Source organism: Monodelphis domestica, chromosome 2 (genome assembly GCF_027887165.1).
Source record: "Monodelphis domestica isolate mMonDom1 chromosome 2, mMonDom1.pri, whole genome shotgun sequence".
NCBI lineage: Eukaryota > Metazoa > Chordata > Mammalia > Didelphimorphia > Didelphidae > Monodelphis > Monodelphis domestica.
In genome coordinates, this window is record NC_077228.1 from 14531443 (window position 1) to 14544625 (window position 13183).

Consider the following 13183-nt stretch of genomic DNA (forward strand, 5'->3'; position numbering starts at 1 on the left):
GCCCGGGGGGATGGGAGCTGTCTGGGGGGCCCGGCTCTCCCCATGGGGAGGGGGCTGGGGCTGGATTGGAACTTGGGTCTTCCTGGGCGGGCCTCGGAGAGCAGAAAGGCCAGCCTGGAGTCGTCCCAGCCTTCATTGGCCGGGCCGGGGGCGTACATGGGAAACGCACGGCATTCTGGGGGCGAAGGAGGACCAGCGTCCCTTCCTCTGCCTGCCCAGGCTCTGGGGGGCATCTGTGCTTCCCACACAGGCATGGCTCCTGCCCCAAAGTGGGGATGGCGGGTGCTGCGGAGGCCTCCTGGGGAAAGGGAGCCCCCACAGCCAGGGGACAGCTGGGGCAGAAGCCAGAAGGGGGGAGATAATGGGCCTCGTGTGTGGCCCAGCCAGGTTCCAGAGGGCGGCTTGGCTCCTGGAGGGGCCTTGCTCCCAAGAGCCTCGAGTGACGCTCTCACCCCCTCTGGCCTTCCTGGAGAGGGGAGGTCCTGGGTTCGGATATAGCCTCAGACACCTCCTCACTGCGAGTCCCTCCGGCCCCCACCTCTGCGCCGGGCTATCCTGACGCGTCTCCCCTCCTCTCCGCAGCTGGAGAAGGTGCTGCAGCAGGGGGACATCGGGGAGTGCGCCGAGCCCTACATGATCTTCAAAGAGGCCGACGCCACCAAGGTGAGCCCCCCCGCCCGGACCCCATCCGCAGGGCCCCTGACAGCCTCCCTCACTACCTCCGAGGCTCCTCACTCTGGGAGACGCTTTTAAACGAGAGCCGGACGGACCCCGCAGCCAGGCAGAGGGGGGCTGTGGGGACCAAGACCCAGGGCCAGCCCGAGCCGTCCAGAGCCCTGACGGGCACCTCGCTCCCACCTTGTTCATCCCCAATTCACCGTCTTGGGGACAGCTTTGCCCAGAAAAGGGCCTGCTGGCTAGGAAGCCCGTCCAGCCAGATGTCCGTTCTTCCTTCTGGTCTCCTCCACAGCCTCGATTGTAATCTGGGAACAGGCCGGACCCTCATCCCTGGGCGTCCCCCCAAAGGGCCGCCTTCCTTCATGGGCTGTGGAGGGGAGGAAGGGAGGCCTTTAGAGGCTCACCATCTCCTCTCTTGCATTTCTGCCTGCCAATCTATAGGACTCTGTGGGCAGTGCTGTGGCCGTGGGGAACCCCCGTGGGCCGACCTGTGTGCTGTGGGCCATTCCAAGCCCCTGTGGGCAGTGCTGTGGCCGTGGGGAACCCCCGTGGGCCGGCCTGTGTGCTGTGGGCCATTCCAAGCCCCTGTGGGCAGTGCTGTGGCCGTGGGGAACCCCCGTGGGCTGGCCCGTGGGTGGTGCTGTGGGCTATGCGGAGCCCCTGTGGACTGGCCCAGTTCAGGGGTCTGTGCCGCCCTCCCCCTCCCCGCGGCTCCATCCTGGGCACACTGCCATCTGGTTTTCAGAACAAGGAGAAGCTGGAGAAGCTGCGGGGCCAGGCTGAGCAGTTCTGCCAGCGGCTGGGGAAGTACCGCATGCCCTTCGCCTGGACGGCCATCCACCTGATGAACATCGTCAGCAGCGCCGGCAGCCTCGAGAGAGATTCGGGTGATGTCGAGATCAGCGCCGCAGGTACCGGCCCAATGACCCCTCCCCCTCGCCGCTGTTCTGGGCCGCTGACCACTGAGTGCCTGGGGTAGGTGTGTGGATGTGGCCGTAATATCCGGAGCCCAGTGGCTCGTCCTGTCACAGACCCAGGTGGAAGAGCGTCTGGGCCCCCAGGGGTCGGGACTGGACTCGGGAAGACCCCCTTCCTGAGTTCAGTTCTGGCCTCAATTTCCTCATCTGCAGAAGGAGATGGTGAGCCGCTCTGGTGTCTCTGCCAAGAAAGCCCCAAATGGGGTCACAGCGGGGTCGGGTGAGCAGAAAGGCTTGCCATGGCCGCCGTGAGAGCTCAATAAGCTTCGCAGGAGGTTCTCTTGTTAAAAACAGATTTCTTTCTCTCTCTTTCTCTCTTTTTTCTCTCTCTTTTTCTTTCTCTCTCTCTCTCCCTCTCTCTCTCTCTCATCCTTCTCTCTCTCTCCCTCTCTCTCTCTCTCATCCTTCTCTCTCTCTCTCTTTCTTTCTTTGTGGGAGAAACCCTGTTTGACAATTGTTTTTGGCATTTGGGGATCCCAGGTTTTAGCCCCTGAGGTAGTAGATGGTGTGGCTCCAGCCAGTGCTGCCTCATGGTCCGTACTTCCACATCTCCCCTGGGCTGTGGAGCCCTCGTCCCAGGGCCTGGCCAGTTGGCAATGCCCAGGCCCATTTCCTGGATGAGGAAGCTGAGGCTTCCCGGGCAGGGACCTGCCTGGGCTCCCACACCAGGGAAGAGTCAGGGGGTTCTGACCCCCACATCTGTCTGCAGTTCTCAGGGCTTCTCAAGGGTGGCCTCTTTCTCCGAGCCACTGGCTGGTGTGAGGGTTCGACCCCAGATGCTTGTGGTGGCTCTCCTTCACTAGGCATCCTCCATTCTTCCCTCTGCAGAACGCAAAGGCTCCTGGTCCGAGAGGAGGAATTCCAGTGTTGTTGGCCGGCGGTCCCTAGAAAGAACGACGAGCGGAGATGAGGCCTGCAGCCTGACCACCTTCCGGCCAGCCACCCTCACTGTGACCAACTTTTTTAAGCAGGTATTTCCTGGGCGTTTGTTTGAGTGACCAGCGGGTGCCTGCAGCTCCCCAATCCATATCTCACAGAGGGGTGCCTGGCATCCTACAGGCGCCCTGTGGGCATCCTGATGGTGCCAGGGCTCCTCAGGGCATTCATTGTTCTGCTTTGCCTCGGGGGCGGCTCAGGATGCCAGATGGGCAAGCACAGGCCCGAGCCGGGAGTGTGTGAGCGGAACATGTCCAGCAGGTTTGCCCCCCTCCATGGAGGTGCCAAGGCCAGCCGTGAGGCTGGTCTGCCACAGGGAGAGGAAGGGTGCGGCGGCCGTCCCTTTGCGTCCTTGGGCAATAAGGAGCCTGTCTAGGGTCATCTCTTCCTTCATGAGGCCCCAGAGCGGGAGCCAAAAAGCTCAGCAGGGCCTGGAAAAGCCCGTTGGGGAGTCTGGGAAGGCTGAGGGGACTCCTGAGGGCCTTGGTGGGGAGGGAGCCTGGGGCCAGGAGCTGGAATTCGTGTTCTGAGGGAGGAATTAAAGCGCCCCCTCCTGCCTCTGGCTCCTTTACCTCAGGGCGCGGAAAGGAGCCCTATGCAGCCGGTGCCAAACATCCCCCAAACAGCACCGCTGGCCCAGGAGCCGCCTGGGGAAGCCTCCTGCTTTGGCCTCCCTGGACTCCATGCTGCAGCCATCCTTGGAGCCTTTGTGGCAGGGTGGCTCTGCAAAGGCTCCTTCGCTTCCCACGCCGAGACCCGCCTATCTCCTCTCAGCCTCTCTCCAGCAGAACACTCATGCCTTACCCTTGCTGGCCCACATCCTACTCCTTGGACCTTAGGCTGGTGGGCCTCCTCCCTCCCCCTGGGTCCGTGTCCACACCCTGCTCCCGTCTCTTGTCCTGAGAAAGCTCCGTGTGCCCAAGCCTGCCTCGACTCTTCCCGGTGCAACCACTCTCCTTCACTGTCCTCTCTGGGCATCACCTGCAGGAAGTGCCCAGGAATCCCGTGGCCCGGCCTCCTTGGCACAGCTTTGGGCACGGGCGATCCCCGTCTCCTCCCCGACCTCCCAGACGCTTGCTCTGCTCCTCGGTCTCCTTGGACGGGACCCGAGTGTTTGCCCTGGATCTCTGCGGATTCCGGCCTCTGTGCGCTTTCTCTTCCCTCATGCCTGGGGCCACCCACTCAGCTCAGTTCCGTTCTCTCCACCATGTGGGCCAGTTTCTCCTGACTTCTACTTTCCATCTCTTCCTGCCTCGCACGAAGGCCTCCAATGCCTTCTTAACACTGGATATCGGCCCTGTCGGGTCGACTGCCCCGCAGAGCTGGACCGTCCGCCCCTTAAAGCCAATGGCCGAATGCCGAGAGGAGCCAGAGAAGGGAGAAGAGGGGCAGAGGCTCTTAGGAAAGCCCCCGAGGCCAGCCAGGGACCCAGCCTGTCAGGGAACCGCCCGAGCACCCGCCCCGGGAAGGAGCGGCTGTCAGTCCATCAACAGCTGAGGACACAGAGGCAGACAGGGACTAGGCCGCGGCCACAAGTGAGGCTGTCTGAAGCCTCCTCGGACTCGGGGCTTCTTGCCTCCGGGCCGCCGCTCTTCTCAGGCAGCAGCAGAGCAGCCTGGCAGCTGAGGCGAGTCATGGGAAGGGCAGACTCCCTGCAGGACGTACATACAGGAGGCGGTACAGACATGACAGCATTCGATCCAAAAATAATGCCAAAACCCATAGAGGCAAAAATGGATTTGGCGGGAACCCTCCGTGTGACCTCAGGCAAGCCCGAGCTCCTCCAGGACATCTGTGTGGAGGGAGGAAGACGAAATGATGGAGCGCGGGGAAGGCTGGCTGTCCTGCATGCTAAGATCTCTAAGCGTCCTTCGGTCATTTTGGACCTCCTTCCCCCGGGGAGCAAGAAGGGGGCCGCTCAGCTAGGACGGAAGAAAGCTCGGAGGCGGCTGTCCCCTTGTGAGACCGCCAGAAGGCGATGCCGGAAAGAGAAGAGTGCAGAGGGGGAAGACGGGATGGCAGAAGCCGCTGCTGTGCCTGATGACTGCGGCCTTTTCCAGATGAGATTTCTTACAAGAATTATGTTTGCGAGAATCGGCGGAGAGTTTCCTCTTTTAAGGTGCAGACCTGTTGGTTGTTCGGAAACATGAAGATCTCCAATGCCTCCAGCTTGATGCTTAGCCCGGGGGCATAAAGGACTTGGGGGGACTGGGAGCCCCCGATTAGCCATGGGAAAGGCTTCCACATGGAAGGAGTCGTCTTTTGTTCGCCCAGGAAACAACCGCGAGTTGGGAGTTTCAAAGAGGCACGCTGAGACTCGGTGCGAGGAGAACGTGTGTGGTGTTCCCAGCTCTCGGGGGGGGGAGGGCTTCCTGGTGCATGGCCCCTCCCAGCCTGTTCTAGAAGGGATGCTCTCTTAGGGTCAGGGTGGATCCAGCCCTTTGGGTACGCCTTGCCTGATTTGGAGGCGAGTCACGCACCAGTTGAGGATGACCAATGGAGGGATCGATTGAAGGCCTCATTGTTGTGTTGGTTGCCTGAAGTGTTGGACGTGGTGGACGACCCTCTCTGGGAATTGCATGGAAGAAGCTGGACGAGAACTTCACGCACGAGTGGTCACAGATGGCTTTTCTCCAGATGCTCAGAGTGAGCCCTCACTGAGGAGGTCGTGGCTCATCGGAACTCTTGTCTGGACCGTCTCTTATCATCGGGGGCCAGGTGTGAGCCATCCATCCTGCTTGGGCTTTGGCGCCTCTTTCTCACCCCGCAATTCTTTTAATTTTATAATATTTTATTTGATCATTTCCAAATATTATTCATTAAAGACAAAGATCATTTTCTTTTCTTCCCCCCCCACCCCCTGTAGCCGACGCGTGATTCCACTGGGTATCACATGTGTTCTTGATTCGAACCCATTGCTATGTTGTTAATATTTGCATTAGGGTTTCCTTTAGAGTCTCTCCTCTGTCATGTCCCCTCAACCGCTGTAGTCAGGCAGTTGCTTTTCCTCGGTGTTTCTACTCCCACAGTTTATCCTCTGCTTATGAATGGCGTTTTTTTCTCCTAGATCCCTGCAGATTGTTCAGGGACAATGGAGAAGTCCATCACCTTCGATTGTACCACAATGTATCCATCTCTGTGTACAATGTTCTCCTGGTTCTGCTCCTCTCGCTCTGCATCACTTCCTGGAGGTTGTTCCAGTCTCCATGGAATTCCTCCACTTTATTATTCCTTTCAGCACAATAGTATTCCATCACCAACATATACCACAATTTGCTCAACCATTCCCCAAATGATGGGCATCCCCTCATTTTCCAGTTTTTTGCCACCACAAAGAGCGCAGCTATTAATGTTCTTGTACAAGTCTTTTTCCTTATTATCTCTTTGGGGTACAAACCCAGCAGTGCTGTGGCTGGATCAAAGGGCAGACAGTCTTTTATCACCCTTTGGGCATAGTTACAAATTGCCCTCCAGAATGGTTGGATCAGTTCACAACTCCACCAGCAATGAATTAATGTCCGACTTTGCCACATCCCCTCCAGCATTCATTACTTTCCTTTGCTGTCATGTTGAACAATCTGCTAGGTGTGAGGTGATACCTCAGAGTTGTTTTGATTTGCATCTCTTTGATTATGAGAGATTTAGAACACTTTTTCATGTGCTTTTTAATAGTTTTGATTTCTTTGGCTGAGAACTGCCTATCCATGTCCCTTGCCCATTTATCAATTGGGGAATGGCTTGATTTAGCTCTTTATAAATTTGAGTAATTAAACCTTTGTCAGAGGTTTCTATGAAGATTTTTTCCCAATTTGTTGTTTTCCTTCTGATTTTAGTTACATTGGTTTTGTTTGTGCAAAAGCTTTTTAATTTGATGTAGTCAAAATTATTTATTTTACATTTTGTGATTCTTTCTATGTCTTGCTTGGTTTTAAAGCCTTTCCCCTCCCAAAGGTCTGACATGTATACTATTCTGTGTTTACCCAATTTACTTATGGTTTCCTTCTTTATGTTTAAGTCATTCACCCATTTTGAATTTATCTTGCTCACCCCGCAATTCTTGAAGGTTTGGCCGACAGGACGTAGGCCGTGGCAGGACAAATGGTCTCTTTGGCTTCGAGCACGGGTCTGCTGATGGTGTGCATTGGTTTCATCTGATGACTAGAACAGGTGCAGAGAGTTTCCTTGTCTGAGGATTTCCCTCTCTGCTTCTTTGTCCCCTTACATGGCACAGAGCATCGCCCATCTGCAGGCCTTCGCCCCGTCGGTCCCCGGGGCCTGGAGTGCCTGCCTTCCTCAGGTCTTCCTCCCAGAACCTTTCGTTCCTTCTGAAGTCCATCCAAATATCTTCTCCTTTATGATCTTCCTGGGGACTTCTGACTTTTCCACAGTCTTTGTGCTTATAAGCCCCAATAATGATGTGGAGGCTAGGAAGGGTCTCTGATTTTTGTCTGTACATCCTCAGTGCTGAGCAGAATCTTTGGCGTGCAGTCAGTGCTCAATAAATGTCTGCTGACGGATTATTCAGTTGAAATCAGTATGGGGTCTGTATCACGACAAGGAGTCCCTGCCCTGATAAAACTGGATCCCTGAAGAATATGGGGGCCCAAGTTAAAAAGAAAAGGAAATAAATGGGTTGAATTCACCACCATGCTTTTGTTGGCCTGAGGGCCCTTTTTACTGAAACCAGTAAGGCAGTATAAAATCAGAATTTGTCTTCACTAGTTTGCATATTCTCCTTAAAAGGCCCCTTCTTCTGTCCAAATAGGAAGGAGACCGCTTAAGTGATGAAGATCTCTATAAATTTCTTGCTGATATGAGAAGGCCATCTTCTGTCTTACGGAGATTAAGACCCATTACAGGTATGTGTTGATTTTGGAGGAACGTGATTATAAACATTTTTGTTTTGTTTCCTAAGCACTGGAATTGCCATTTTATGTATTCATTTCTCTTGGTTTCACAGATGTGTCCTATATCCTTAGGTGTTCCATTTGACAATAATTGTTCACCTTCACCTCATTAAACTTTCAAAATATATGGCTTGAACACAAGGGAATTGGGAAACTGATTATTTGTGTGCTGAAATGGGGAAGATAGTTTTATACAGAGCCTAAAAGCAGATTTTTTTTCCCCATACAGGAAAAAGCAGTAACTTTTCAGTAAGTTCCTATAATAACTAAAGGCCATAAATGTGGTAATAATTCACAATAATATTGAATCGAGTCCACCGTTTCAGAGTAAAATTTTGCTTAATCTTGCCAAGGTCTGTGTAAACTTCTACATAAGCTACTAAAGGCAAAGCACTTTTAAGAGTCCTGTGCCCAGGTATGATCTCTATAATCCAATTTTTGAGACATTGAATATCTTTTTTCTAGAGCTCATGGAACTGAATAATATAGTTTATAAATTCCAAGGGCAGGGCTCACATCTTAATTATCTAATTATCTCTCCTATTTATTAGTCGGTTCTTTGTATGCTAATCATTTAACAACAGTCATTAAATAGTTATTGAATTTCCGATGACAAACTCAATTTCAGATTAGTTTGGGCCATAAACTGAGAGGCTGAGAAGAAAAGAATTCGGCTGGCATTAATTCCGTTCTTTTTAGATGCCCTCCTAGGTTCCTGATAAGGAATACTACACGCACCCAGGTCGCCAAAGCAAGTTTAAATAGAGATTTGATGTGTGTTTTCTTGGAGTTGTTGCAGTAATCATTTTTTAATATGCAGCTCAGCTGAAGATTGACATTTCTCCTGCACCAGAGAATCCCCATTACTGCCTGACCCCCGAATTGCTGCAAGTCAAACTCTACCCTGACAGTAGAGTTAGACCTACCAGGGAAATCCTGGAATTTCCTGCCAGAGATGTGTATGTCCCGAACACTACTTACAGGTAAGAGTTTTTCATCTGATGTGCAAGGAAGCTACCTAAAAAGTTACCAAAAGAACCAAGCGCACATTATTGTAGTGTCTAGCACAGGACCTAAAATAAAGAATCAAAAATGTGTGGACTCACGGATGCAAAGGACTATAGCTGCCTCCTAATCTGATCTTTTGGCCCAACCAAAAACCTGTTAGCCCAGCCTTTATAAGTAAGGAAGCAAATTGCCTTCATAAAATCTTAGTATGAGAAATTGAGAGGTCAAGAATTAACAAAAATTTTAACACCTTTTACTCAGGTAATTCCAGTATCTATTTGCTAATCCATTTCAGTCTTGAAAATTGTGCTCTCCCAGGAAATTCTTTCAAATACCTAATCTAAAGATATTGTTTTATTTTTAAAGTCATTTCCTTGTGTTCAATCTTTCCAGATGAGTTAAATGGCTTTTAATATCCTTTGTATAACCCTTCCTATAGTTGAAGACCATTCAATCATTCTGCAAATCTTCCTTTGCCAGCTGAAATGACTGTAGCATCTTAACCTTTCCTCATGAGCCTTTTTTGTTTTTTACCATTTCATCATCTTTTGTCTCTTCCCTGAATCCCCTTATGAATTCTCCTGTCTCCTTTTGGTGTAAGCTGTAAAATCTCTCGGTTAGAAAGGACCTAGAGATCCTCTATGCCAGTTTCCTCATCTTCCAGACGACATTCACCGAGTCTCAGAATCTCAGTGGACGTTTAATCCTAGGTTTGGAATTTGCCTTGTTCATTTGGGATATAGACCGAGTCCTTCGGTGCTGCATATCTGTCTTGGAACACATTTTCAATTTGTTACTCCAAAGGTTGTCTGTTTAGAAGTATGTTTTCAGTTAACTTCCGTACTCCATGGATGAGCAGGTATGGTTATTGTTGGTGTTGTAATGATAAATGTTGAGGCGGGTGGCATGGTGGGCAAAGGGCCAACCTCTCAGTCAAGAGTACCCGAGTATAAGACCCGGCTCAGACATACTGGGATGGGGGAGTGTGTGAAGATCACTCTCAGCGTCTTGGGGACCCCGTAAGACTGGAACATTTCAGATGATGTGCCAGTCTATGTTGGCACAGGGAATTTCCACTGATGAAATCAGATACCTAGACCAAACTGGAAATGGTAAATCGTGTTAGGATTGATATTTGTAAGTAGAGTGTGGCCAGTCATCTTGCCTTAATTTTATATTCAGATGAAATTCGCCTTTGATTTTGGTGTAAGCAAAGTCAAGGTCAGTTAAAAGCATGTCTGTCACCACTGAGTGAGACTCTGACTTTTTAGGTGGACTCTTTAAAGTGCTACTAGTTTTAGTTTCCCACAGCTCCTTGTTGGATCTTATTGACTGTTGACGCTCTTTTTTCAATAAAAACTCTTCATGCATTCCATTCCAACCTTTGTTTTATTCTTGGAAAGACTGAGACATTTTAAAAGTGCTCTTAAGAAATACCAACATTTTTCTTAAATGTTAAGAACAGTATCAACAATTAGAATAATTACTATAGTTTTCAAATGAACAGTTTCAAAGCCCCAGTTACTAATGAAGACAGAAAAATCAAAGGGGCACAGTGGCTTTTAGATAAGCAATATGTCATATAATTTTATTTTAATTCATTCTCACTGTATATAAAATATATGGATTATTTAGTCTACTTTCCTGAAACTATTCTCTAATTACTGATAAAAAATAAAACAATTGGCCATTTGCCTAAGTATAATTTTGTTAAGACTAAATGTTAAAAACATTTAAGTCATGAGGTATTGGAATAGAAGTAACATTCAGAATTTTTAAGGTTGCAGAAGAAGAATAAAGGGAAAGTCTTTCCCATTGCTAGGGAATAGCCTTAGTAATTTACATTGATATAAGAGTGGAAATGTGATTGATAATTGGCCCTATTTTCCTTCCTAGTCATCATTTCAGACCATGTGTTCCCATGGTGCTTTGAGTACTAAAAATGTTCAACAGCAATAGTGATATGGTCTGAAGTGACAACTGGAAAGGTAAATGAGGCCAGTCATTAATCACATTTGCACTCCAGTATTGATCTAAATGGGGCTGATCCAACAGGGTGTCTCAAGAATCTGTGTCTAAATGGGCCACAGATGCTCTACCCTGCCTTTATTGAAGAGTTGGGAAGATCTGTATAACAAAGTAGCTGGAATGTTTCTGATTTTTGTTTTCATTTGTTTGATATAATTTATATGAATAGATACCATGAGGAAATTAGCTTTTCAATCGGTTACTCTGGGTACCATCATGTTTCATCCTGAACTATGTTGTAGGCCTGCACCTCTGGGAATAAACTCTTCAACTTTAGAAATAGCTTTATGGAAGTTTGGCATGAGACCGGGCCTTGAAAGGTCCCCTAGACTAGCCCATTGTATTCGCTAATGACCTCTTCAAAATTGCCCTGCTAATTACAGAATCTGACATTTCATCTCAAACAGTAAATAATGAGACTAAAAGAAGAGGTGGAATTTTTTCTAGTTCATTCTTCTCCCATGAATGAGCAGTTTATTCCCAGAAAATAGCCGCCCCTCTGTGCTCCCTTTAAATACTTATTGAACACGAGCCGTGCTATAGATTTTAATAATTTTCATTAGGGTAAATTGTTTCAGGTTAAAATTGTACCTGCGCAGCTTCCTCCTTGTATTTTGTGCAGCCCCATAAAATACTCCCCTGTAAAGTGCTTAAAACCTGTTAGCAAACTTTAGCGCTGATACATTGTGGGGTGTGATGCAAAGGTTATGAAGTTTCCTCGTTTATGGAGATCACTCTTGAAGCAAGGAGGACAGATTATTGTGCTCCAGAAAGAGATTAATTAGCTTCTAGATGAAGGGTGTCCTCGAGGAAGTGAGCAAAGGTAGGGACATGGAAAGGGCTGTGACAAGGAAATCACTTTAAAAGACTGATATATATTAATTTAAGGTCGCCAAGGAATTCAGCTATGTAATTCCTAAATGAAAGCTCAAGTCAGCAGTCAACCTTTTATGGAGTTTTTAATTACAAACAGAAGGAAGAAAGGTATGAGAGAGAGAGAGAGAGAGAGAGAGAGAGAGAGAGAGAGAGAGAGAGAGAGAGAGAGAGAGAGAGAGAGAGAGAGAGAGAGAAAGGGAGAGAAAGGGGAGAGAAGGGAATAGGGCTTAAATACCCCCTCTGTTTAGGCTGGGCCAAAAGGCCCAAGCCCTTAGATAGCTGAGGCAAAGAAAAGAGATCAGTCCCTATCACTCACGTGACCAAAATGGAGAAACAGTCTCAGGGGCCTCCACCTCCAGCCTCCTTCAGAGCAAGCCTTCTCAGAGCACAACCTCTCAGAGCAAAACCTCTTCCCTCTTCAGAGCCACCTCACTCAGAGCAAAACCTCCTCCTCCTCCTCTCCTCAGACCCCACTATCTTTAAGGAAACCATCTAAGTTCCCTCCCCTCAGTTCTCACATCTACCAATCACTGTCGATGTCTCCCCTGTGCCAATGGTGGTTCTAGTTTAACCCAGGACCGCCCAGAGGTCTGTGGCTTTGCACATGTCTGTTGAAGGTCATATTCTCAAATAATTAAATCTTGATCCTTTGCTGCAGCCCTTCCTAAATCCTGTTACTCTAAGTAGGGTGAAAATTGTATTTTCCAAGACCTGTTTCTGTCTTTCCAAGTATCTCTATTGTATCAATTCTAAAATCAATCATGACTCAAAGAACTTCCTGTTCTCTGCTTAAGCATAGGTCAAAGCCCTTTCCATTGTTTAGCAAAAGGTTTCTGTCCTAAAGTAGTCTTAGGTAGGGAGGAGAAGGACCCTCCCATGCCTAGGGTTTCACATTCCAATGGAGTTCTTACTATCAGTAGGAAATCTTTCAAGTATGAAATTTCCCAATGGGGAAATTTCCAACATTCATAAGTCTAAGAAATTTTAAGGTTTACAATCCCCCCTGATGATCATTGGGAGACTAGTCTCCCCATTGATCATTTAACATAATCATTTTGTAGTTCTAAATGCACTTCTAACTATAGATATACACAATCTTCAATTTTCTAAGAGAAATTAGAATAGTGAGAGAGGAAATAGAAAAGAAAAGAAAGCAAAACCAATATTTTGCTAGGCGCATTGACAGAAAGCCAAATTAGGGGCAGTCCCTTTTGGCATAAATGTGTACAATTACAATAAATGTTCAATCAAAAGTTCAGTCCAATCAATCACATCCAAAGTTCATTCTTGATCTTCTTGATGAAGTGTAGGTTTTCGGCATCTTTCTGCAACAGTTCATTCTCTGGATATAAAAGATTCAAGCTTCTTTCTTGAAGATCTTTTCTCGAACAGAATCAAAATCTTTGATTTTTTATAACAGTAAAATCTTAAACAAAATTCAGAATTCTTGGATTTTTATAAAAATCCAATCTTAAACAAAAAAATTCAAAAATTCTTAGAATTTAAATTAAAATACAGGGCTCAGGCCGGGCTCAGCTCATTCTGCTCCGCAGCCAATTCTCCCTCCTGCTGTGTTCTCTGCAAAGCCAGGCACATTTCCCCTTAAATACGTGGTGCTGAGGAGATATTAGTCAGATCGTTTCATTAAAATCTACCATAAGTTTCTTTCGAAATCCATATCTGAAAATTCTATTTACTGGCATTTCTTCGATCAGAAGGACAGAAACGCAGGGGCCTGTGACCGAGGCTCGAGAGCCCGATGCATTCTCAGTG

General features: G+C 48.4%; 1 protein-coding gene across 16 annotated transcripts in view; it reads left to right on the forward strand.

Moving 5' to 3' along the window:
* DOCK7 (dedicator of cytokinesis 7) overlaps positions 1-13183 on the forward strand; it is a 132518-nt gene that overhangs the window by 36965 nt on the left and 82370 nt on the right. For all 16 annotated transcript variants that reach the window (XM_056814110.1, XM_056814111.1, XM_056814112.1 and 13 more), the window contains exons 10-14: positions 583-663; positions 1424-1589; positions 2484-2626; positions 7357-7450; positions 8319-8481. In XM_056814110.1, the coding sequence (XP_056670088.1) occupies positions 583-663; positions 1424-1589; positions 2484-2626; positions 7357-7450; positions 8319-8481 (647 nt within the window). The remainder of the gene's footprint in view (positions 1-582; positions 664-1423; positions 1590-2483; positions 2627-7356; positions 7451-8318; positions 8482-13183) is intronic.